The sequence below is a fragment of the Trypanosoma brucei genome, chromosome 11, assembly GCF_000210295.1.
Source record: "Trypanosoma brucei gambiense DAL972 chromosome 11, complete sequence".
Classification (NCBI taxonomy): domain Eukaryota; phylum Euglenozoa; class Kinetoplastea; order Trypanosomatida; family Trypanosomatidae; genus Trypanosoma; species Trypanosoma brucei.
In genome coordinates, this window is record NC_026744.1 from 3078224 (window position 1) to 3101200 (window position 22977).

At 49.4% G+C, this 22977-nt stretch overlaps 9 protein-coding genes across 9 annotated transcripts; 8 read left to right on the forward strand and 1 right to left on the reverse strand.

The window, feature by feature from the left end:
- Nucleotides 1–1627: 1627 nt before the first annotated feature.
- Nucleotides 1628–2851, forward strand: TbgDal_XI12990 (hypothetical protein, conserved; the record flags this gene model as incomplete). The annotated part of the gene is made up of 1 exon (XM_011782142.1): nt 1628–2851. The coding sequence occupies one exon, from the start codon at nt 1628–1630 to the stop codon at nt 2849–2851; it is 1224 nt and encodes a 407-aa protein (XP_011780444.1).
- A 1103-nt stretch (nt 2852–3954) lies between these two features.
- TbgDal_XI13000 (hypothetical protein, conserved) lies at nt 3955–5196 on the forward strand (the record flags this gene model as incomplete). The annotated part of the gene is made up of 1 exon (XM_011782143.1): nt 3955–5196. The coding sequence occupies one exon, from the start codon at nt 3955–3957 to the stop codon at nt 5194–5196; it is 1242 nt and encodes a 413-aa protein (XP_011780445.1).
- Nucleotides 5197–6102: 906 nt separating this feature from the next.
- TbgDal_XI13010 (hypothetical protein, conserved) lies at nt 6103–10664 on the forward strand (the record flags this gene model as incomplete). The annotated part of the gene is given in 2 exon segments (XM_011782144.1): nt 6103–7284; nt 7284–10664. Coding segments are annotated over 2 exon segments (4563 nt in total).
- Nucleotides 10665–11478: 814 nt separating this feature from the next.
- TbgDal_XI13020 (hypothetical protein, conserved) lies at nt 11479–13197 on the forward strand (the record flags this gene model as incomplete). The annotated part of the gene is made up of 1 exon (XM_011782145.1): nt 11479–13197. One exon carries the CDS (start codon nt 11479–11481, stop codon nt 13195–13197), a length of 1719 nt encoding a protein of 572 aa, XP_011780447.1.
- Nucleotides 13198–13678: 481 nt separating this feature from the next.
- On the forward strand, nt 13679–14395 carry TbgDal_XI13030 (hypothetical protein, conserved; the record flags this gene model as incomplete). Its single annotated transcript, XM_011782146.1, has 1 exon — nt 13679–14395. The coding sequence occupies one exon, from the start codon at nt 13679–13681 to the stop codon at nt 14393–14395; it is 717 nt and encodes a 238-aa protein (XP_011780448.1).
- A 791-nt stretch (nt 14396–15186) lies between these two features.
- Nucleotides 15187–15915, forward strand: TbgDal_XI13040 (hypothetical protein, conserved; the record flags this gene model as incomplete). The annotated part of the gene is made up of 1 exon (XM_011782147.1): nt 15187–15915. One exon carries the CDS (start codon nt 15187–15189, stop codon nt 15913–15915), a length of 729 nt encoding a protein of 242 aa, XP_011780449.1.
- Nucleotides 15916–16354: 439 nt separating this feature from the next.
- TbgDal_XI13050 (hypothetical protein, unlikely) lies at nt 16355–16720 on the reverse strand (the record flags this gene model as incomplete). The annotated part of the gene is made up of 1 exon (XM_011782148.1): nt 16355–16720. One exon carries the CDS (start codon nt 16718–16720, stop codon nt 16355–16357), a length of 366 nt encoding a protein of 121 aa, XP_011780450.1.
- Nucleotides 16721–16775: 55 nt separating this feature from the next.
- TbgDal_XI13060 (minichromosome maintenance (MCM) complex subunit,putative) lies at nt 16776–19382 on the forward strand (the record flags this gene model as incomplete). Its single annotated transcript, XM_011782149.1, has 1 exon — nt 16776–19382. One exon carries the CDS (start codon nt 16776–16778, stop codon nt 19380–19382), a length of 2607 nt encoding a protein of 868 aa, XP_011780451.1.
- Nucleotides 19383–19737: 355 nt separating this feature from the next.
- On the forward strand, nt 19738–22758 carry TbgDal_XI13070 (hypothetical protein, conserved; the record flags this gene model as incomplete). The annotated part of the gene is made up of 1 exon (XM_011782150.1): nt 19738–22758. The coding sequence occupies one exon, from the start codon at nt 19738–19740 to the stop codon at nt 22756–22758; it is 3021 nt and encodes a 1006-aa protein (XP_011780452.1).
- Between the last annotated feature and the right edge of the window lie 219 nt (nt 22759–22977).

The following is a 22977-nucleotide window of genomic DNA, read 5'->3' on the forward strand; positions in this document are numbered from 1 at the left end:
CATTGTCCCAACATCTGAACTCTTCTTGCGGGACCCCATTCCACGTAACGCGGATGATAGTGGCGTTGGTGATTCGGAAACGGACGATGACGATGATGACGGTGAAGGGACATTTGGTGAGGTGGTTCGTACTTTGTTAGACCAAGCGATAGGCCAACCGTCTCGCATGGAACACTGTGTGTTCCAAATGAAGAACAGTCGCCTCACCTTTGGTAGGAAAAATCGTGACCTCTGCTATATCGTAACAGAGCAATTGTTAAAACATGCAATGGGGCAAAACACCGGTGACACGAATGTGTTGATGCAGTCGGTTCGGGACCTTTTTGGCCAGTGGTGTCGTGCGCTTTACACCGATGTGGTTACAGGCGATGACGAGATGCAGGCGGTATTGGAAGCTGTGTGCTGCAGCGTTGCGGATCCGGCTTGCCCGCTGCACAAATGTGGCCCTATGCTGCTAGAATGCATCTATAATGACTGTGATGAAGACCTATACGAGGAACGTGGCTATTGTATCGTCAGCGGTGAGTCACTCGTAGAATTTGGTACAAGGATGGCAAGGCTAGCAGAGCAGCGATGTAATGAGAGCGATGAAGAAGATGAAGAGGAGGAGTTGGATTCTCGTAAGGAGGGTATGTTGCGTGTGGCTCTCACTTGCCAGAAATTTATAGCTGATGTGCGCTTCTTCCTCGAAGAAGAAGAGGAGGGAATGTTTTGAAGGGATGGTAGATGCTTACAAACCATATTAGGGTGTGGACGTGTGGTTGGCAGCGACGGGTAAGGTTCATATGATCTATTGGCAGATCGCTTGAGACCTTGACAAGCTAACCCAAAGTCTAAGTGATCATAAACGAAATATTTTATGGATACCCGTTTAAGGTAGGCATCGAAAAACTGGGGAAGAGGAAAGATGAGCAAATAAGATATAAAAGGAGCGAGATCTAGTGGAGCAGGACACTTAAGCAGCAGCGTCTGGTTTTTATGTGATGCTCCGCCTCGGGAAACGAATCCGAAGTCGGAGCGATTTATCGCAAAGGAAAATACAGTAATTGCATCTGCTTCGTTTTTTTTTGTAATATCCCTGCGGCGCCTGCGAGCGGTACGGGGAGTGTTATCTCTGTTGCCGGTTTTCCGTTTTTGTGTGCTTAACCGAGCCGAACACAACTAACATAAGTAGGCAACCCAATTACGTTATGCTCCTCCCCATATGCGTACGCGTGCTTCCTCCTCTTTGTGGTGGCTGTTTTAGTGTCATTTTTATTTTATGAAATATCACCTTCTGTTGGATGTTCTTCTTGTATATTTAAAAGAGAAAAAAAAAGCGGATTGGTGTTGGTGCTGGACGGTGCTGTGTCGTCCTGTCTCGAGTTTGAGGTCCCTCGTGCTTGCTCGAAATCGACTATAGGTAGCGTTTCAAGCGAACCGAAGGGAGGAGCGAGGTTGCATCGATCTGCACAGATACGGCACGGGGGTTGTGAAGATATATCGCCATTGTAAGTCGCTTGAGGTTTGACTTCATCTGTACGTGGAATCTGTCACGTTAAGAATCACATTGAGTTAAATCACCTTCAGCATAGGCTCTACTTATTAAATGGACTTTGACACGTCAACTACGTCTGTCACGTCAGCCATGCTCGAGGCACAACAGAAGATTAATTCCCTTCGCGAAGATAAGGAATTGTACGCGACCTTGGAAGCGAAGGCTAGCGCGAACTTTGAGCGTCACCGGTCAGAGCTGACGCTATTGTTACAGAAGGAACGCGCTATACATGCGGCAGCGGAGGACCGTCTGCGTGCGCAGCTTCAGCAACTGCTTCAGGAGAACGAGGCGGCCCAGGCAGAACTTCAATGCGTTCGCGCAGAGCGAGATAACCGCTGCTGCGAGGAGGTGCAACGGCAGCGGCAACAGCGTGAACAACACGAAGAGGCGATGCGTCGGGAAGCACTAGAACTGCGTGATGCGTTAGCAGTCATTCGAGACGACGTTGAAGTTGCGCAGAAGGAAAAGCACTGGCATGAGATGCAGCTACATGAGGCGCTCACGCTTCAGCAGGCGCTTCATGCTGACTTCAGAAAGGTTCGTCAGGAGGCTGACGAACTCTCTGCAACGGAGCTCCAGAAAGGGCAACCACAGAAATCGGGAAGGGAAAAGGTTTTTCTTCCCTGTGGCCCTGCGGATAAGACTTGCCCGGTGAAACCCGCTTCCCACCACATTGCTGCGATTGTGTCCACAGTAGAGCGTAACAACTACTATTGGCCACGCCTCTACTACCGTCGTAGGGGTATTCCCTCGCCGCTGGATAGCAGAAGAGAATCCGCGCCGCGTTGCCGGAGCAACAGCAGCAACCCCGCGGTGGATATCCATAGAAATTCTTCCATAGAGCCATGCCAGGCAACACAACTTGTGGCGTCTCCCATCTTGCCGAAACCCGCGACGGCCGTGCCGGCTACGACTGCCTCTCTTTCAATTACCCCTGTAACAGCGCTGGCGGCTGACACTAGCGCAACCTCAACGGTGGCGGCAAAGGTGGACCCCCCTGTAACGTATAGCGCTCGGAATCTCGACGCAATCTGCCGTTCATTGCTGCGTGAAATACTGCAAATGCGTAAAGAGTACCAGGAGTGTACAGCAGCGCTTAATGACCCTACTTCAGACACTGTGGAACTCAGTCGCCGCATGCGCAACCTGATGTGTACCTTGGACCGCAAGGTTCACCAACTTCGCAGTCTGCGCCAGCAACAAGCGAAGGTAGAGGACAAACTGCGAATGCATGATATGCTAATGGAAATCGCAGAGGAAAACAATTACTGCCGGAGTGTTTACAGCGACCTACTGGAGCTTATTCGTTCATGACAAACTTTACACTGTACCACCATATGTTGTCCATGGTATTTGTTTTGTATTTCCCCCTACTGTAATTTTTCTTTCTTTCCATGCACAATTTTGACACCGCGAACACCATCCGACGACTCGTTCATACCTTCGTTTGTGGGTGGCCTTTGTAATCTTTAGTCCTTTTCCCTTCACATGTGCATATGATGTCGCACCTTGTTGGAAAAGGGATATCAACTGACGGGACGGAGGAAAGGCAACAGCCCCTCAGGTTCTGCATTCAATAGACTATAGATAATGAAGCATATGCGTAAGCGTACACATACACGCGCGTAAAGCAGTAAAAATTAATGAGTCTACGTACGCACACCCACACACGCACATATATATATAAGTTGTGTATACTTGCATACATATCTGTATATGCCTGAAGGGGCGTAAGGACGGAGCAGGAAAGAATGAACTGAAGGTGGAGGGAATGGGAAGATGGGATTAGCTGTATATGGTGGTAATGAGAAGGCATGATGCTAAAGAAGCAGAGACCACTTAGCATAGTTGCTGCAGTGTAGAGTTTGTGCGCCAGGTGTGTTTGTTTGTTTGTTTGTTTGCGTGTTACCGTTGTTAAGGGTATGAAGTCCTACGTTCTTGATTTTTTTACCCATTGTTATATTGGTTTTTCGTTAGTTTTCTTTTGTGTATGTCTCCACGGATACTGATTATAGATTGCTTAACCTGAGTTGTATGTGTTTGAGTAGGAGCATTCCCAGACCTTTCTGAGAATTTTACCCTGTTTTTTTTTTCGACCTTTTCCCGTCCACCCACCGGTGTCGTGCTGTGGAATCGAAAGGGGAAAAGCACACTCTGGCAGCTGGAAAGGGAAAAAGATTTACATATATTAGAAGATAGTGAGATACGTGAAGAAGGAAAGCTGAAACTAACAAAGTTAACGAGAACAAAATAACAGGTAATAATAATTCGATTCTTAAGGGATATCATCAGACTAACACGCAGGGGCATCCACCAGAGAAGGAAACACAAACACACAAACACATACATACGAAGAGAAGAAAAGGCGCGATACAATAAATATCTCTGCAAGACAATAACGCAGATCTTTGAGCACGATGACTGAAATGCTGAGCTGTTTGGTGCCGTACCTTGATAAGCACTTGGTACTTGGCCTCCTCTATTTTTACGATGATCAGGGTGTCGATGTGGGTGATGCCCTCCGATTCGTGCAGGCGACCACGGCGCTGACGCCGGAGGGTGAAGTGTCCCTCGAGCAGGAGAACAAAATTCGTGAGACCGCCGAGCGCGCTCGCCCAGCACTTGACATGTTTTTTGAGCAGAACGTTTCGGACAACTGCACATACCAGTTGTGCCTCACGGAGAGTCGGATTGACGAATTGCGAGGTAAAGGAGAGTTGTCTCGTGGTTTCCTTGAGAAGGAGGGTATTACCCCCAAGGTTATGACCGCCGTGATGGATTTGGCCTTTTTGTACTACGACGCGGCGCGGTACGGGGACGCATCTGAACTACTTTCCTTGTTACAGTGTGTTACGGGATACGAGCTTGGCGAAAGCAAGTTACTATGGGGAAGGCTGGTGTGTGATACGTGCTCATGCAGATGGCCGTCTGCGATCGCGGCAGCGGAGAAACTGTGGAAACAGCAAGGTGCAGACGGGTCAGAGAACAAGTCAGGAAAGACAACACTCCGCGGCGACAATGGAACCTCCGTAACGGAGCGAGTGTGGTTGTTGCATTGGGCTCTCTTCCCGTTCTTCAAGGGTGGTAACCAGTACTCCACACATCTGTTGAACATTGTCTTTGACAACAAGACGGATTCCATATACCAGTGTGTTGTAGAGACGGTGTGCCCACACTATCTGCGCTACATCTGCGCGGCTGCTATTCTCAACACACACCGTCGCTCCGCCCTTCGTAGAGCTGCCGAGATGGTGGGAAGAATTTATGAATATTCCGACCCGCTCACGCAACTTGTGAGGGAAATCACGAATTACCGCTCCTTCGAGGACACCCTTGAGCTACTGCCGAAGGTAAGCGAGCTGGCACAAGGTGACTATTTCCTCAATCTGCACGCTGATAATTTGGTCGAGAACGCGAAGCGGCTTATTTTCACCCAGTATGTGGTAACCCACAGTGTAGTGTCAATACCATACATGGCGGAAAGGCTAGAAATGAGTGCGGCAGGGGCCGAGGTGTGGCTAGCTGATCTCATCAGCGAGACAAAGCAGCGTGCAAAGATCGATGCCGTAACAGGTCAAATGTTTGTTGGCTCGCAGGTTCGTTCCGTCCATCAAACGGTGCTTGACAGGTTGGAGCCGGTTGACCACGGTCGGCGCTGATAGAATGGAAAAAGTAGGGGAGCCATGAAGCCGCGTTCAGTGAAGGTTGCGCGCCGAGGCTACGGTGAGATCGATTCGTGTGCTTGAGGTTTTTCCTTCCGCAAGCAGCGCAAAGGATTATGAGCAGTGGGGGATCGAATACTGTTCGTTCAGTAATAAAGCGTGAAAGGGAAGGAGGGTGCGAGTGTGTGGAGAATGCGAAAATGGGCATGGGATTATTGAATGGGATATTACGAGTTACCGTCACGTAAACGGACATGAGGCGTAAGTGGTGTAGCTTTATACATTGTTGGGGTCCCCCTTTTTAATGTGTTTCTGCATTTCCTACATTTTGGGTGCGTGGGGCTCAGTCCCATTGGAAACGCAGTTTTGTGGTGAGGATGTTGTTGTTGTGGAGCGCTGCTCCCTTTTGTAAGAAAGACACAAGGCTGGTTGTCACTTTCTCCACTGTTAGGATAGTTGCCTTACTTTCATTTCGGACGGCCTCTTTCGTTAACTTCCCTCTTTCAAGCAATCCTTACACGTATGTTCAAATTCCACCGTTAGCGGGAGAAGAGTAAGGGAAAAGTTACTTTTTAAATACTCACACATCCAAATAAGAGGGTGAGGTTTTGCATTTGTGTGTTTGCGCGTAAGTGTATGTGCCCACTGGCATGCAAATGATAGGCCTCCTCCCTGGGGTATGAGGTGCGGGGGATGGAAATGTTTTCTCTGGAGCTGCGACCTCGTCCATGTAGTTTTCTCTCCTTTCCTTCCTAACGGTCTTATCTCCTCCAAAAGGCAAGCGTAAGTTGCCGAGGGGCTCATATTAGATTAGTGACCAATATACTTGTGTCCAAGTTTAGACCTATAGGAAGTCCTCGCGGGTAACGGGACGCACTGAATAGGTGAACACCACAAAATAAGATGCTTTCAGTTTACAAACCGCGCTTTCTTACGGGAGAAAAGGGACGTGGAGACGGACGGGGAGGAAAACACGGAAGGCAAACTTTACTGGGTCCACCGTCCCGGGGAGCCGTATGGCCAGCAGTTGCAGGAGGGGGAGCATGGCCCATAGCTGCACCGGTGCACCTCAGCCCACTTCCTGTGCCGGTGGCAACATCGCATTGGGCGCTCTCCGGCTGTCGATTGCCGGCTACCATTCCGACAGGGAAGCGTTTGATTGGGTCCTGTGTCAATGAGATGAGCAACCTCAACGATTCTGAGAAAGCGATATGTGAGCTCATGGTTGGCTTTTTGGAGCACAAATCTGCAGCTGAGGCCGAGTGTATCATGTCGGAGGTGGACGAAATGGTTTGTTCCCGTCGCTTGCTCTCACAGTACAGTGGTGTGTACGCTAGTAAATGCCCCGGTGACGCAAATGGAGGGAAAGACGAACCGTTGCGTGGGAAAACTCAGCTTATTCGCTTCCTTCGGCAGCAGCAAGAGGAAAAGGAGGAGCGGGAGAAGAACTGGGAGCAGAGGCGGCGCCAGCGCATCGCCAGGGAAGCAGCGGAGAGAAGAGAATCACGAGAGAGGTGGAAGAAAATGTTTCTGCACAACTTAGAGGGAAAAAGCAAAAGGGAAGCCCTTCCAAAAACAGCTAAGAGAAAGGCACAAATTGGAAGGTGTATCGACAAAGAAACTGCCAATATAAAACACAAACAACGACGGTGTGAAGACGAGGACTTTAGATTAACATCTCTAAGCGATTCCACTTTCACTGACTCTTTATGCGGCTACCCACAACATGTGCCGAACGTAGCAAGGCCCATCAGAGTGCCAGCTGCAACCGAGCGATTCGCTAATGCAAGCGAAAAACTCACTAGGGAGGTGGCAGGTGCGCAATATATACGAGTCCCAAGGGAAATGCCGACAAGCATACGCGTCGCTTCTTCTGACAGCGAGAATACGGAAGATATTATCGAAAAAACAGATAAGTTAGTGGGGGACAGGTTAGAGGTGTTCAACCACGGCAAAACACAAACGACACGAGATCCAAAGAATCATTTATTGCAGCAATTCAGAAAAGTTATAACGCACAGGGTGATGAAAGACCACTCACGACAACAGAAATCCAGCAGCAAATGGCAAAAAAAGATAATCAACTGAGAAGCACAGAAGTGGAGAAAAAAACCCAGGACCCAACATCAATTACAGCTACCGTCCAATACACCAAACAGGAAGATGACATAAAAAATAAACAAAACGCCATTTCAGAAAGAGAACTCAGTACATCAACGAGCCAAAAACAAACAGAAACATTAATTACTTCTAACAATCAACATTCACTTGATGAGCGCCACCAATCAGACGATCGACAGCACTCCAAACGTTCTGAATCCAAGAAGGAGTTGCAGGAATCATTGCATTCCAACAAGTCTGCAGTGAAGGATGGTGAACCTGAACTTGAGGCTTCTCAAGGTTCGAAGAAGTCACAGCGGTCCCGTGAGTCTATTCGTGAAGGTCTTGCTGATGATTTGCAATCACAGGGTTCTCAACATTCTAAACGTTCTGAATCCAAGAAGGAGTTGCAGGAATCATTGCATTCCAACAAGTCTGCAGTGAAGGATGGTGAACCTGAACTTGAGGCTTCTCAAGGTTCGAAGAAGTCACAGCGGTCCCGTGAGTCTATTCGTGAAGGTCTTGCTGATGATTTGCAATCACAGGGTTCTCAACATTCTAAACGTTCTGAATCCAAGAAGGAGTTGCAGGAATCATTACATTCCAACAAGTCTGCAGTGAAGGATGGTGAACCTGAACTTGAGGCTTCTCAAGGTTCGAAGAAGTCACAGCGGTCCCGTGAGTCTATTCGTGAAGGTTTTGTTGATGATTTGCAATCACAGGGTTCTCAACATTCTAAACGTTCTGAATCCAAGAAGGAGTTGCAGGAATCATTACATTCCAACAAGTCTGCAGTGAAGGATGGTGAACCTGAACTTGAGGCTTCTCAAGGTTCGAAGAAGTCACAGCGGTCCCGTGAGTCTATTCGTGAAGGTCTTGCTGATGATTTGCAATCACAGGGTTCTCAACATTCTAAACGTTCTGAATCCAAGAAGGAGTTGCAGGAATCATTACATTCCAACAAGTCTGCAGTGAAGGATGGTGAACCTGAACTTGAGGCTTCTCAAGGTTCGAATAAGTCACAGCGGTCCCGTGAGTCTATTCGTGAAGGTTTTGCTGATGATTTGCAATCACAGGGTTCTCAACATTCTAAACGTTCTGAATCCAAGAAGGAGTTGCAGGAATCATTACATTCCAACAAGTCTGCAGTGAAGGATGGTGAACCTGAACTTGAGGCTTCTCAAGGTTCGAAGAAGTCACAGCGGTCCCGTGAGTCTATTCGTGAAGGTCTTGCTGATGATTTGCAATCACAGGGTTCTCAACATTCTAAACGTTCTGAATCCAAGAAGGAGTTGCAGGAATCATTACATTCCAACAAGTCTGCAGTGAAGGATGGTGAACCTGAACTTGAGGCTTCTCAAGGTTCGAAGAAGTCACAGCGGTCCCGTGAGTCTATTCGTGAAGGTCTTGCTGATGATTTGCAATCACAGGGTTCTCAACATTCTAAACGTTCTGAATCCAAGAAGGAGTTGCAGGAATCATTACATTCCAACAAGTCTGCAGTGAAGGATGGTGAACCTGAACTTGAGGCTTCTCAAGGTTCGAAGAAGTCACAGCGGTCCCGTGAGTCTATTCGTGAAGGTTTTGTTGATGATTTGCAATCACAGGGTTCTCAACATTCTAAACGTTCTGAATCCAAGAAGGAGTTGCAGGAATCATTACATTCCAACAAGTCTGCAGTGAAGGATGGTGAACCTGAACTTGAGGCTTCTCAAGGTTCGAAGAAGTCACAGCGGTCCCGTGAGTCTATTCGTGAAGGTTTTGTTGATGATTTGCAATCACAGGGTTCTCAACATTCTAAACGTTCTGAATCCAAGAAGGAGTTGCAGGAATCATTACATTCCAACAAGTCTGCAGTGAAGGATGGTGAACCTGAACTTGAGGCTTCTCAAGGTTCGAAGAAGTCACAGCGGTCCCGTGAGTCTATTCGTGAAGGTCTTGTTGATGATTTGCAATCACAGGGTTCTCAACATTCTAAACGTTCTGAATCCAAGAAGGAGTTGCAGGAATCATTACATTCCAACAAGTCTGCAGTGAAGGATGGTGAACCTGAACTTGAGGCTTCTCAAGGTTCGAAGAAGTCACAGCGGTCCCGTGAGTCTATTCGTGAAGGTCTTGTTGATGATTTGCAATCACAGGGTTCTCAACATTCTAAACGTTCTGAATCCAAGAAGGAGTTGCAGGAATCATTACATTCCAACAAGTCTGCAGTGAAGGATGGTGAACCTGAACTTGAGGCTTCTCAAGGTTCGAAGAAGTCACAGCGGTCCCGTGAGTCTATTCGTGAAGGTCTTGTTGATGATTTGCAATCACAGGGTTCTCAACATTCTAAACGTTCTGAATCCAAGAAGGAGTTGCAGGAATCATTACATTCCAACAAGTCTGCAGTGAAGGATGGTGAACCTGAACTTGAGGCTTCTCAAGGTTCGAAGAAGTCACAGCGGTCCCGTGAGTCTATTCGTGAAGGTTTTGTTGATGATTTGCAATCACAGGGTTCTCAACATTCTAAACGTTCTGAATCCAAGAAGGAGTTGCAGGAATCATTACATTCCAACAAGTCTGCAGTGAAGGATGGTGAACCTGAACTTGAGGCTTCTCAAGGTTCGAAGAAGTCACAGCGGTCCCGTGAGTCTATTCGTGAAGGTTTTGTTGATGATTTGCAATCACAGGGTTCTCAACATTCTAAACGTTCTGAATCCAAGAAGGAGTTGCAGGAATCATTACATTCCAACAAGTCTGCAGTGAAGGATGGTGAACCTGAACTTGAGGCTTCTCAAGGTTCGAAGAAGTCACAGCGGTCCCGTGAGTCTATTCGTGAAGGTTTTGTTGATGATTTGCAATCACAGGGTTCTCAACATTCTAAACGTTCTGAATCCAAGAAGGAGTTGCAGGAATCATTACATTCCAACAAGTCTGCAGTGAAGGATGGTGAACCTGAACTTGAGGCTTCTCAAGGTTCGAAGAAGTCACAGCGGTCCCGTGAGTCTATTCGTGAAGGTCTTGCTGATGATTTGCAATCACAGGGTTCTCAACATTCTAAACGTTCTGAATCCAAGAAGGAGTTGCAGGAATCATTACATTCCAACAAGTCTGCAGTGATGACTAATGGCTGCTCTGTTGATGTTAGGAATTCTGTTGGTTGTCGACAGGAAAAGAACTTTTCGGATTGTGTTGGACCGTTGCTTTCGTCGAGGTCGCATTTGTCTGTTCACATGGATACACGTGGTGATGTTGATGTTTCTCCTCCTTTTCATGATATTTCTAGTGCTGGTGCTGGTGCTGAAGCTCCGCTGTCAATGGGACAGTCTGTTTCTTCTTTAGATGCTTTACCGATGCCGGAGTTTGTTGGGCCGCTGAAAGGTTAAATTTTTTTGTCGTTTAATTTTTTTCTGTGTCCCTAAAATTCTAACAATTTTTATATACGTTGTGTTGCTATAATATTAGTCTGCTTGTTGTTGTTCCTTTATTATTTGATTGAGAAATATTTCGTTGAGTTTATTTTGATTATATGTGGATCTGTTTCAACGGGATTGTTTGCTTTTGTTGTGTTTATACTTTCCCCCTGTTGTTATCGTTTCTTTGTCCGATTTATTATACAATATAAAGTTGCTTAGTTCTCTTTAATATTCACTTACCTTTCCTGCTACGTATGTATTTTCCTTTTTGTGATATGTAAGTTATGTCTATGCACTACGTGGTGTGTGTGTGTGTGTCTTGCTGGGGCATGTGGTTGTCCCTACTTTTGTCTTTGGAGAGGGGAGTTGTAAGTGGTGAATTAGAGATTCTGAAGCTCTCGTGGGCCGTGCCTCATGTCGGTCGCGTGGCTGTAACTTTGTCTTAGTGGTTTGCTTCTGCGCTTACTTTTCATCCCCTGTGTTGCAACGGTGTCAGTGTATGCCTGCATATGTATTTTCGTTTTAATACTTATATATATATACAAGACTTCGGGAGTTTGCTTGCACCCGAGATGCTGTTGCTAGTGTCGTCGTAGTGGCGGGTTCTATTCTACTAGGGGCTCGTCTCCTTTTTGTTATTCATGAACCTCAATCCGTGTTTTTAACGGGGAGCTCAGTCATTTCTACCGTCTCTCCCCGCCTTGTTTTGTGTATATGCCCAGAGGGGACAACAGGACACACAGGTAGGTGCTGTTCTTTTGCTTGGTGAGTATTTCGTTGCAACATGTTTAAACGCACCCGAGGTGAAGATGAAGTAGTTGAGGTGTACGCAACTCTACTACGGCAGAGTGGGGCTCGTGCCATTGAGCGTATACGTCAGCGACGTAGCAGCGGTACCAACAGCGTCATGCCGATTGATGCCCTCGTCATTCGTTACGCTATGTGGTTTCTTGATACGTCCGCGTTCCCCGCTGTCAGTTATGTAACGCAAGCGCAGCGGGTCGTGACGGAGGCGATTGAGCGCGTTTCGTACCCACAACATTTCAGTTTTATTCCACTTTCGACGCTTGTGGAATGTCTTGTGTCAGAGAACACAGCAGAGGTTATGCAACAGACAGTCGTCTCCATTGAAGAATTTATTGATGCTCGAGATGCGTTGGGAAGGTGGATTGACGAAAATATTGGTAACGCAGGCGGGGAACGGTACGAACGATACAACCATTACAGCGGCGGCGAAAAAGATGAAGAGGCTGAGATTGCTCTTGAGCGGGCGGGCATACTGTGGCGCAGTGCGTTGTACTGGGTGGCGGTATTTGAATACATTGAGGCCCTCTCGCTCAGCAGTGCTAAGGTAAATGTCTTCGCATTACGACCCAGGTATGAACAGGAGTTAATGAATCTGCTCAACTCTATTGCAGCACCCAAAGACTCGGTGTACTGGAAACGGCAACAGGGTGTGAATGCCCCTACCGACAATCTTTCGATGCTGCCATTAAGCGCGAGTGCCACTACCCGTGACGGTGGCGAAATAGCTGATAGCTCAACCGAAGGGGAGGACACGGAGAGGATGCAAGCAGACGGCGGTGACAACACTTCGTCTCGTGCAACAGAGCCGACTACGGCAACAAAGGAGGCGGATCCTAATGAGGTTGGTAGTGACGCCACTGATGGGATTGGCAAGCTTTTGGTCGATCTTATAGCACTTGTGAACTGTCCTTCTGAGACCCCTGGGTCTGGTACTAGAATAAACCCAATGTTTTACACCATGGTTCATGCACGGCTGAATGTTATTGCGGCCTGTGAACGCCTTAACCGCTTTGGTAGCTCTGCGCGTGTCGCTCCCCCGCCGCTCACCGCGTCATTGCAGTCGCTTCAATCTCAGCGTGAGGCTCTCAATGCTGGTCGGCATCGGCGTGATGCTCACTTAGAAACCAGTGGGGAAATTGGACTTCCGTTGGATTTTGTGCCAAGTGAGGCGTACCTGCGGGCGGCACTGGAGAGGGAAAATATCACGCTTGAGGAGGACGAGGAGCTTTTCAAGGATGAGATTGTAGACTACTATAAGCGTCAGCAACAGCATCAACATGCCCCACCACGCGATAGGAGTGGCCCAAAGGAGCCCACCGTCTTGATGAAACCGCATCGTTTCTGCAAGGTGAAGACAGGCTACACATGGACTCAGTACAATCGCACGCATTATGATGTACGCTCGAATCCCCCACCCCGAAGTGTGCTGTGGTATGAGTTTACCCTTTTTTACCCGGCACTCGCTAGCACGAAACGCGACATGAGCCGAATCTACCACATTGAAGACACATCCAGAGGATCCAAGGATGATTACTGTGTGTTGGTGTTCTCAGTGGGGCCACCGTATGCGGATGTGGCCTATCAAATTGTTCGAAAGCAGTGGGACCCACGCCCGGGAGGGGTTCGCGCAAGTTTTGACAGCAGCGGTACTTATCGGCTTTTCTTCCGCTTTACCAACAGCAATTATCGACGGTAGGGTGATTGGCCCCTGGGTTTCTGTTTCTTTATTTCCCCATGCGGGTGCCGTTGGCGATTGGTTCCCGAGACCCAAAGGTAAGTGCGTCTGTGCGTGGTGGGGATATGCATGCGGTGGCACAACAGTACCTGACTCGTACAAAGATGTCACTAATGCTGGGGTTGTTTTTTGAATGCCAATATGTGTGGCATCCCCGTGTGTGCAGAGTACCACCACTGCGCCCTCTCTATTTCTTTTCCTCTCCTCCACCCTTCCAGTCAGCAAACCGAATTGACTGTTTTGGCCTCCTATCGCTCGCCTGCTCATATTTTTTTCTTGCTTCTACCTTTCCACGGTTCTATTTGCATACATTGAGATCGAGACAACTTGATCTGAGCTTAGTTTTCCGGGAGGGACCTAAGCTCCCTTCCGCTCAGTCCATATAAGTAGATATATCTACACGAAATACGTTAGCGCGTTCGTCTAGCGGATCGAGGAAAAGATGACCATTCTCCACAATCCCGGTCTTCCACGTGTTCTCAATCGCATCACTCCACAGCGGCTTGAGCTAACGCTCATGCTGATAAAGGAGCGGAAAAAGAAACTGCGGTACCTTGGAAGTTACCTTCAGCACTACAACGATCGCACGTTTCTCTACAATGCCATGGGTGGCCTCAACGGCACGAAGTTTATCATTGAGAGGCACCACCACCGTGCACAGTACTGTCATCCAACACTTCACAATGAGCGGTATTCTGTTCGCACCATAAAGATGAAGGGTGCTCAGTTTGATCAAGTAGGGAACTTTACCCGCAACACATGGGATTGCTCTGTGGCGACGACAAATTTGTTCCAGGACGCCACATTTCGCCGTCACCTCAGTGCCATTCATAAGGACGAGGCGATTGCGCTGCTGGAAGGATGGGGTGTGAAGTATGTCCTGCTCGACGAGGTTCGCAAGCCGTCTGTTCAGGACAGTATTTATGTTCGGCATAACCTCTACATCCACAAGTTTCCACATATCCCCGATCCGGTCACTAATGTGTATCACGGTGATGCCGATTGGAAGTGGAAGGGAGATGAAAAGATTGATTATACCTCATACGGAGCGTCGACCAAAGATGAACGCAACACATTTCAGAGTCTGTGGTCAGCAGCTGTTAGAGAGTCCAAAGATTCAGGTGTAGCGAAGACGGTGCAGGCAGGGAAAAAGTTGTAGAAGCCAGTGTTTGATCGGATAGCAATTGAGGCATTTATAGGGAGGGTGTGGTATAAGTTAGGACGGTTGCAATAGCGACAATAGTAGTCTCTGTGTATGTGTGTTACTTGCCGGTCGCTGAGGCGACAGGAAAGGTTCAAAATGCGACTGTGGACGTACTGGGGATCGGGTGAGTAGCTTGTAAGAAAGAAGGCGGCCCGTCCGTACGGCGCTGCTGGTGCCGATATGTTAATGTTAGCGAAGGGTGGGGGCGTATGCACGGGATCGTGAGCGTCGTCAGCATTTCTGTTGCGATCGAGTATGTTACATTATTGTTAGTTTTAATCCGTTCTTATTACCGTTGCTCAGGTGTGTGTGGGTGTGGGTATACTTGTCTATATATTGGCTAGTGTTTCGTTTACGTTTCGTGTTTGGGCCATCCCTGCATTCATTTCTTTGCAGGCAGGAGCTCATTTAATTTCTTTGTTCAAAAACGGAAGCACTTGTCTCTTTTCTCTACACGCACCCCTCTACGTAAAGTGTTTTGACCCCGATGCTCCAGTGGCCAGCTCTCATGCCCGTCAATGTAGCGATTCTGTGGAGGAGAACATCGAAGTACGTCGTGGTGAGTTAGGTGGATTACAAAATAGGGGAAGGGGGACGATGGAGGAGGTTGCATTTGGAGTGTGTTGGGCACCTCTTTTTCCCCTTTCACTTGATTCTTTCCCCTGTCTCCCCATTTTTTCTTTCGTGCCTTTTGGGTGAAGACCTGTAGGACAGAAACAGCTGCTATTTAGTTTTACATCTTAGCAATGTTGCGTGGCACTCGTGGGTTTTTGGCGGTCTCGCCGGGCGTTGGGATCGCCCCGGAGACAACTCCCGTGAAATATACTCCGATGATGCTGAACATACAGAACATGATGTGGTGGAATGGGAAGCGCAACCTCTATCGTGCCACGTATCGGGAGAAAACGTGGTATGAGATAAGCCGCACAGGTGCATTCACCAAAGGACGGCGGCCAGTAATGAGGCAGAAATATTCGCGTGAGGCGTTACAAGCGGCCCTAGCAATGGTGCCACCAGGGTTTGAGGTAGCTGATGTGCCACGGCCTCCGCAGAGGATTTTGGCGCAGTCAGAGGGTATCGTTGGTCGGTGGTATAGTAATTACTGGACTCTACATTCTATGAGGTATCAGTGCTTACTCGCCGGCGTAGAGTGGCCCCTCGGTGAGCGACAGCGACCGCGTACGAATTACGACGAACCGTTTTTCTTCGCAGACTTTGAGGAGAGCAAAGCAATACGGGACTACAGGAGTCGTTGGATCAACGTAAACCGGAGCCTGGTTGGTATGACGAAGCGTATGAAGGAGGCGGAGGAGGAGGCGCGCTACATGCAGTTCAGAAAATTGCAGGACACATTTTGGTCCAACCGCAAGGTTCTGGTTAACCGCGTGAAGTCGATGTATAATCAAGGTGCGAGAACCTCGGCTAAGGACATGCCCATCAAAACGATAAATATCAAGGCGTTTCTTTCGGAATAAGACAGTCAGTGTGAGTTTTGGGAAGGTAATACAACACGGTGGGTAAATGCGCAGTGTTGAGGAGGAGAGCTAACGCCAGAACCATCCTTCCTCCTTTTGACCGCGGTGCAAACCACACAAGCCTTCGCTTCTCACCGTTGTTTCTGTTTCGCAAAGCCATTGAGGATCAGTGCGGGGCTTTTCGTATCTGCTGTTGTTGACATTGTGTTCCTCAACATCGTGGAGGCTGCGTAATGTGTTTGCACAGCTGGTATGTGAAGTGCATCCTCAAAGGATTATGTGACCGCTTGACTTCTAGCCTGTTGCCGTGCTTGCGGTAACTCTATAGGGACCAGAGGTTTCGTCAACTTCGCTCAAATCCCACCTTCCCAAGCGTCCTCTTCAGGGCCTCTCGTTCAGTGGAGTTAGTCAGCCGTCCTTTCCCTCTTCCTTTATACCGTCAGGAATCCCTAGTGATTGCAATACATGAGAACCTACTGTGTATCGAGTGTAGGACTTTGGCGCGGGTGATGCGTAGGGATTGTTTGCGTATGTTTGCCACTTGGCAACTCGAAGCGGGGCCAACTTTCTTCGCTTCGTGTGATGAAGTTACTAAAGTAGTGGAAGATTTCATGTCACTGGCTTGCGTGAAATCCTCTTGCTGAGTGTTCGACAACCCTTGCATCCTACCGCTATTTCTTATTGACCTCACTGCTTCTTTTCTTGGTCTGCCGTCTCTTTTGTTTGTATGCATAAAGGGACGGCGCGGCTGCCGACTGTAGGGGATCATATATATATATTGGCACAGAAGCGAAGGATAGCTCATAGTATTAACGGTAGGGGTGGAAGTGCTAAGGCCGAACTAGCAAACGTGCGTTTTTATGGACCTCGTGCCAACAGGTGATGCCGCGGTCCCTCGTGAGGAGGTACCAGCATTTGTCGAAGTGGACGATTATGGTAACCGGGTGCGGGATATTGTGTACATCTTCCTTGGTCGACTAATCGATCCGTCTTTGCGGCCACCAGGGGCTACAGACCCCGATGCGTTAGAAAGGTTGCAGTATATCGTCCGACAGCTAGAACGTATCAGCACTTGCACTGACTGGTCTACATGCGTGGTGCGGTGGAATGACTTTCGTCTCTTCGATGAGGATGCTAGCTCCACCATTGAGGAAAACTATCAACGCTTCTCGCCCTTCATGGACGCTGCACTGCATCAGGTCCTATCGCAGTATTATGCGGAGGACTATGTGAACCGCGGCAGGTGTAGCCCCAATCTTGTCTTTTCTTACGTTCCGCGTTGTTTAAGTGTTCGCATTCTGCGTGCATCGCTTGTGGGGCAGTTGTGCTCTATCAAAGGTGTAGTCACGCGTACGTCACAGGTTCGTCCAGAGCTTCTTGTGGGTGTGTTCCGTTGTAATGATTGTGGAACTGAGAGTAGTGCGATCCCCCAGCAGTTTCACTACACGGAACCTCCAGCATGCCGAAATCCCCAATGCGAAAACAAAAACCGTTTTCAGTTGCTTCCAACACATCCGCAAACAAAGTTTGGCGATTGGCAGAAAATCCGTTTGCAGGAGGATACAAACAATATCCCCGCAGGTTGCATGCCACGCACGATGGAGCTCATCGCCCGCAACGATGCTGTGGAAGTAGCGAAGCCCGGTGACCGGATTGTGGCCGTGGGATGCCCCATCGTCGTACCGGAAGTGATGAAACTGTTCAACCAGGCGAACCGACGCGAGGTCCAGCGCGAGATGTCTAGCACTCAACGTGCTCATCAGGAGGCACAGCAGAATCTGGAGGGTGCCACCGGCCTTCGCGCACTTGGTGTTCGGGAACTCAACTACCGCATGTGTTTTTTAGCTACTACCATAACAAGCGCCAATGGAGATGATCGCAAGATGACGGAGGCGATTAAGGATTCCGGAGATGGTGCTGCAGAGCGAGAACAGGTTAGTCTCACTGCTGCTGAGATGCAGAAGGTGCAGTTGATGCGTGGTAGTGCCAACCTTCTGAAAGCGCTCACGGGTTGCATTGCACCGAATATCTTCAAGCATGACGTTGTGAAACTAGGACTCCTGCTTCAAATGGTTGGTGGTGTTTCCAAGAACACGGTGGAGCGGATCGGGTTGCGCGGTGACATCAATGTTTGCATTGTTGGGGACCCATCTACTGCCAAATCTCAATTCTTGAAGTGGGTAGCAAGTAATGTCACGCGCGGTGTGTACACTAGCGGTAAAGCCTCCACGGCCAGTGGTCTGACGGCAACAGTTACACGGGACGCAGACACAGGTGACCGTACCATTGAGGCTGGCGCGCTTATGCTTAGTGACCGCGGTGTTTGCTGCATTGATGAATTTGACAAGATGGACGTGAAGGATCAAGTAGCGATACACGAAGCGATGGAGCAGCAGACAATTTCCATAGCCAAAGCCGGTATCAAAGCGACTCTTAGCGCGAGGACGTCGCTCCTTGCAGCCATGAACCCTATTGGTGGAAAGTACGACCGCCGGAAGCCGCTGCAGAAGAACGTGGCGATGACAGCGCCAATTATGTCGCGTTTTGACCTAATGTTTGTGATAGTTGACGAGTCCAGCGACGATGCAGATTTCGCCATTGCGGACCAACTTCTGCGTCTGCATCGATTTGGCGATAGCGCCGTTCGTCCACCCTTTTCGACTGAAGACTGTCAGCTCTACCTTCGTTATGCGCGCTCCCTTACCCCACGCCTAAAGGAGGAGGCGGTTCACCTCATTGTGGCAGCGTACCGTGATATGCGTCTGCAAGATTCGCTCTCGAACCGTAGTAAAGTATACCGCGTTACCACACGTTTGCTAGAGAGTATGATCCGACTCTCGGAGGCCACAGCAAAACTGTACCTGAGTGAGGATGTTGAAGAAGCGCATGTGGAAGTGGCACTCGAGCTGATGCGACAGTCATTATCGACGCTTGATATGACGGAAGTAGAGCTTGTTGGTACCGTAGAGCCGTTTGATGTGGCAGCTGTTGGGATTAAGCCTGAACCACGCGAAGAGCAGCAGCCGCAGCAGCAGCCAGAACCACGATTGGATTCCACTCGTGGGGATGATGGGGCTGGGCAACGGACCATAGCGCGGCGGAAGGGTAAGAAACGTGTCTCGGCATCGACTGCCGAGAGAGGTGTTAGCGGTGGAGTCCCTGGCCAAGCCCCTCAGAAGACTGTGATTAGCGCAGACCACTACTATGGAATCGTCAACCGCATTGTGACGAGGATTCAGGCCCTTGGGGAATCCAATCCCCCATCCCGTGCGGAACTGGTAGCGTGGTATATGGAGCAGGTTCACTCACTTAACAAATCGCAGTTGGAAGCAGAGCTTCGTTATGTGAATCTTGTTATCCAGAAGATGCTGAAAGACGGCAATCTTCTTGAGGTTGAGCTGAATGACGGAGAGGGGAGCAAAATCTTTCTTGACCCAAACTATAACCCAGATATTACGAAGCAGTAGGTGCACGGGCGATCTGCGCATGCTGTCCGCTTATTCGTTGTGTGCTTGCACGTGTGCCACGGTCAGCTATTGGTGCTTGACGACCCATAGAAAAATGAAGCGTCATTGGAGAAAATATAGAACATGTCAACTCAGAGTGGTTTAACCTCCTGTGTCCCGTCATTCTTCATCCTTGTACGTCTCTTTGTGGACCGCTTGACTCTCCACACTTCTTTGGTACTTGCACCGTGAACCGCGTTTCATCCCTCAAATGTCTTCTTTTTTTAGCGGGGGGGGGCAAGTGTAGTTCTACCACGTAGTGCAGAGGGTTAGTAGCATCCCTCTATTCCTTACCGTTTTTGTTACTCGGCTGAGAATGGGGGAGCCAGGGGTTGTCATACCAAAAGTAGGTGAGAGATTTGTTGGTGAAGATGGGTCCGTTTCTGTGGTCCTTGCTGACACTGTAGATGAGGACTATGTGCCAACGCAGGAGGAAATAGAGGGATTTGCTGAGTGGATGGGGATGAACCTGCCGGAAGATAATGAGTTTCTTCACATTGCTGTTGAGGGTCTGAAGGCGCCGCTTCCAAAAAACTGGCGCCCTTGTCGTACCGAGGATGATGAGGTGTACTACTTCAACTTCAAAACTGGCGAAAGCACCTGGTGTCATCCAATGGATGAGGTACATCGAGAGAGATTTCGAAAAGCGAAGGAGCAAAAACAAAACTTAGGTGTGGGGGGTACCACGAGTAGGGACAGAAGTGCCAACATTGTGAGCGGTACGTCAACGACGGCGCAGAGAGGTGCTATGGGGAACGCAGTGGGGAGTGCACTGGCCACCCCTACTAACTTACAGGGAGGAAGGCTGGAAAAGCTATCGCCCGCGTTAGGGACAAAGTACGCACCACTACGTTCTCCACCGCTATCCGGTGGCGCGACTACGTCGTCATTCCTCAGTAGTAATATAACCACTGGAGGCACCGCTGCTGGAGGGCCGTTGGATCGCGGTAGTGAGAGTGGTGGCACCGGCGGTGGTAAGCGGCGGTTTGTTTCGGAGACGGAAGAAGCCCTTGAAAAAAGGATCCGTCAGGAGCGGGAGGAAGCGTTCTTGGAAGAACAGAAGAAGGCCGAAGCGACGATACAAGAGCGTCGAATGAACATGCAGCGTTCCCACGAAGAAGAGGTGAAGAAACTTCGAGCCGAGACGGAGGCAAAACTGGCGGAGCTGCGTGCCAACAGGCCTAATAATGGTGCAGAAGCAGTAAAGAAAAAGGAGATGGAGGCATTGTGGACGGAGCGTCTTGACGAGGTGAAAAGAGAGGGAGAGGGTCTTGAGAAGAAGTTGGCCTCACTTCGTGAGGAAAATGAACAACGTATTGCAGCGGAGGTAAAGAAAATTGAGGCAAAAGCTTCCGCAGATTTGGAGGCCAAGGTGAAACGCATCGAGGCAGATGGGGCTGCGGCTCTAGAGAAGGCGAAACGAGAGGCGCAGGCGGCACTCTCCGCGAAGAAGAATGAGCTGCAGAAAAAAGCACGAGAAGAGCTTGAAAAGCTTAAAAAAGAGGTTGAAAAGCAACACAGTGATGACATGGCGGCACTTGAACGGAAATTCTCTTCTGACGGACATCAGTCTCAAGTCAAGTCGGCCGCATCCACGGCAGCGCCTTCTCATGCCACCGATGTGGAGTCACGCATCGCCGCCATTCGTGAGAAGGAGAAGCAGGAAGTTTCTGCCATTCAGAAGCGCTCGGAGGAGGAAAAGGCTGCCTTGCGCCGTTCTATGGACGAGGCCATTGGTGCTTTACGTCGGGAGATACACGACATTCAACAGGCTGCCGCTTCCGAAGCCGTACCTGCAGCCAGAAATTCCGGTCCAAGCAGTGTGGAGCTTGAAGAGGTACGACGCCGTTGGCGAGCGGAGGAGGCACGACGGATGCAACTTCTTGCTGAGGACCGCCGCGCAAAGGTTTTAGCGCAGGAAAAGTCTTTGGAGACATCCTCTTCGCTTCCAAAATCGTCGGCGGCACAGGAGGTAACGGCAGACCAATCGCTAAAGATGCGTGCGATACTGACAGCAAAAGAGAAGGAGCATCAGGAAACGGAGGCGCTTCTCCGTTCGACTTTGCAAGAAGAACTTACGCGCACTAGTTTGTCTCTGGACGCACAACTTGAAGCGGCCGTCGCCGATGCATTTAAGGTATTTGTTAGGTCTACTGAGGTGTCACGCCGATTCGAGAAGGAGGACTTTGAGCGTCGGAGGGCTAGTAATTCTGTGGCACAAGTTGCGAAGGAGGGAAAAGGCATGGATAGTAAACCGAAGGTGAGTGAGGGTGCGTCCTTTGATGCAGAAGAATTGCTCCAAAAGAAGGTGGAAGAAGCAGTTAGTGAGGCTCTGCAAAATATGAGGGCAGACCATGAAAATGCGTTGCGCCGGCTGAGGCAGCGGTACGAGGAGGAGCGTAGGATGCTCATTGCCTCAGTAGATGAAGAAGTGAGCACAATGGAAGAGAGGGAACGTCAACAGATCGACCAGAAGTTGAAGGGTCAAACAGGAGATTATGAGCCAGGAGCAAGAAACGCGACAACAAGGACCGCTGAAGGGACATCCACCTCAATCGGTGTTCCCCTGGGGTTATTGCAGCAGCGTCTTACGTCTATTGAGGCTGCGTACTCCAACCAAATCCAAGACTTAGAGGCTGATCTCATGTCGCTTAATTCAGCGATACGTATGATGGATGAGCTGCCCAACTTCCTGGGTCAGAGAGCATCTAAGAATCAAGAGACAGATTTCACGCGCTGTGGCAGTCATATGGAACCAGGAAACAGTTTCAGGTACGTCCCGTCAACAGGGAAACATGCTCTACCCACTGGAAAGGGAGGAGCTTCACCCTCCACCATGTTTTCTTCTGAGGCTCGTCTCTTTCTTGCTGGTCAGTTCCGAGATTTCTCTGCGCGCCGGGACGCGCTTCAGGCAGCTCGTGAAGAGTGGTACGCCAACGCTATGGAAGCTGCAGCACCTGTTCCCGCCGTTGGTAGCGGCCCGCTAGCTGACACAGCGGGGTTAAGTGACGTGCACACGCATATGATCAGCCTCATTGGCTCCCTGGGTGGTCGCCTGGAGCGCATAATGCGTCGTGTGAATGCACTTCAGGCGTACACAGAAGGAAAGCGCTTATCCCCACCTCGTCAACGGCGGCGGATGCGTCACGGCTCAGCGGCCCGCCATGACAAAAAAACCAAGTCGACCCACAAAAAGCATCGGCACGCTAAGGCGCCCACGGGTCATCCGCACGGTAGTCTTATTCAGAAATGGAGCCGCATTCTCTCCGAACTTTCCTCTCCACCAGTCACTGGCGGGGAGCTTTCAGCATTTCTTCGGCACTTGGGAAAGGACTGAGTGCCAGATGAATAGAAAGGGGGTGCCCAGTTGAGAGGGCTTAGAAAAAATGTGGATTTGCTCTCTGATTATAACTCCTCTCGTTCTATTTTGCGTAACCATCACCCTTGGCACTTTCAATGCATGTGCGCTTGGCGGTGCTCCTTGTTTGGTCGGCTGCGGTTAGTGTCTGACAATTCACGTAGGGTCGTGCAAAAAGAAACTAACCTCGGCAGCTTT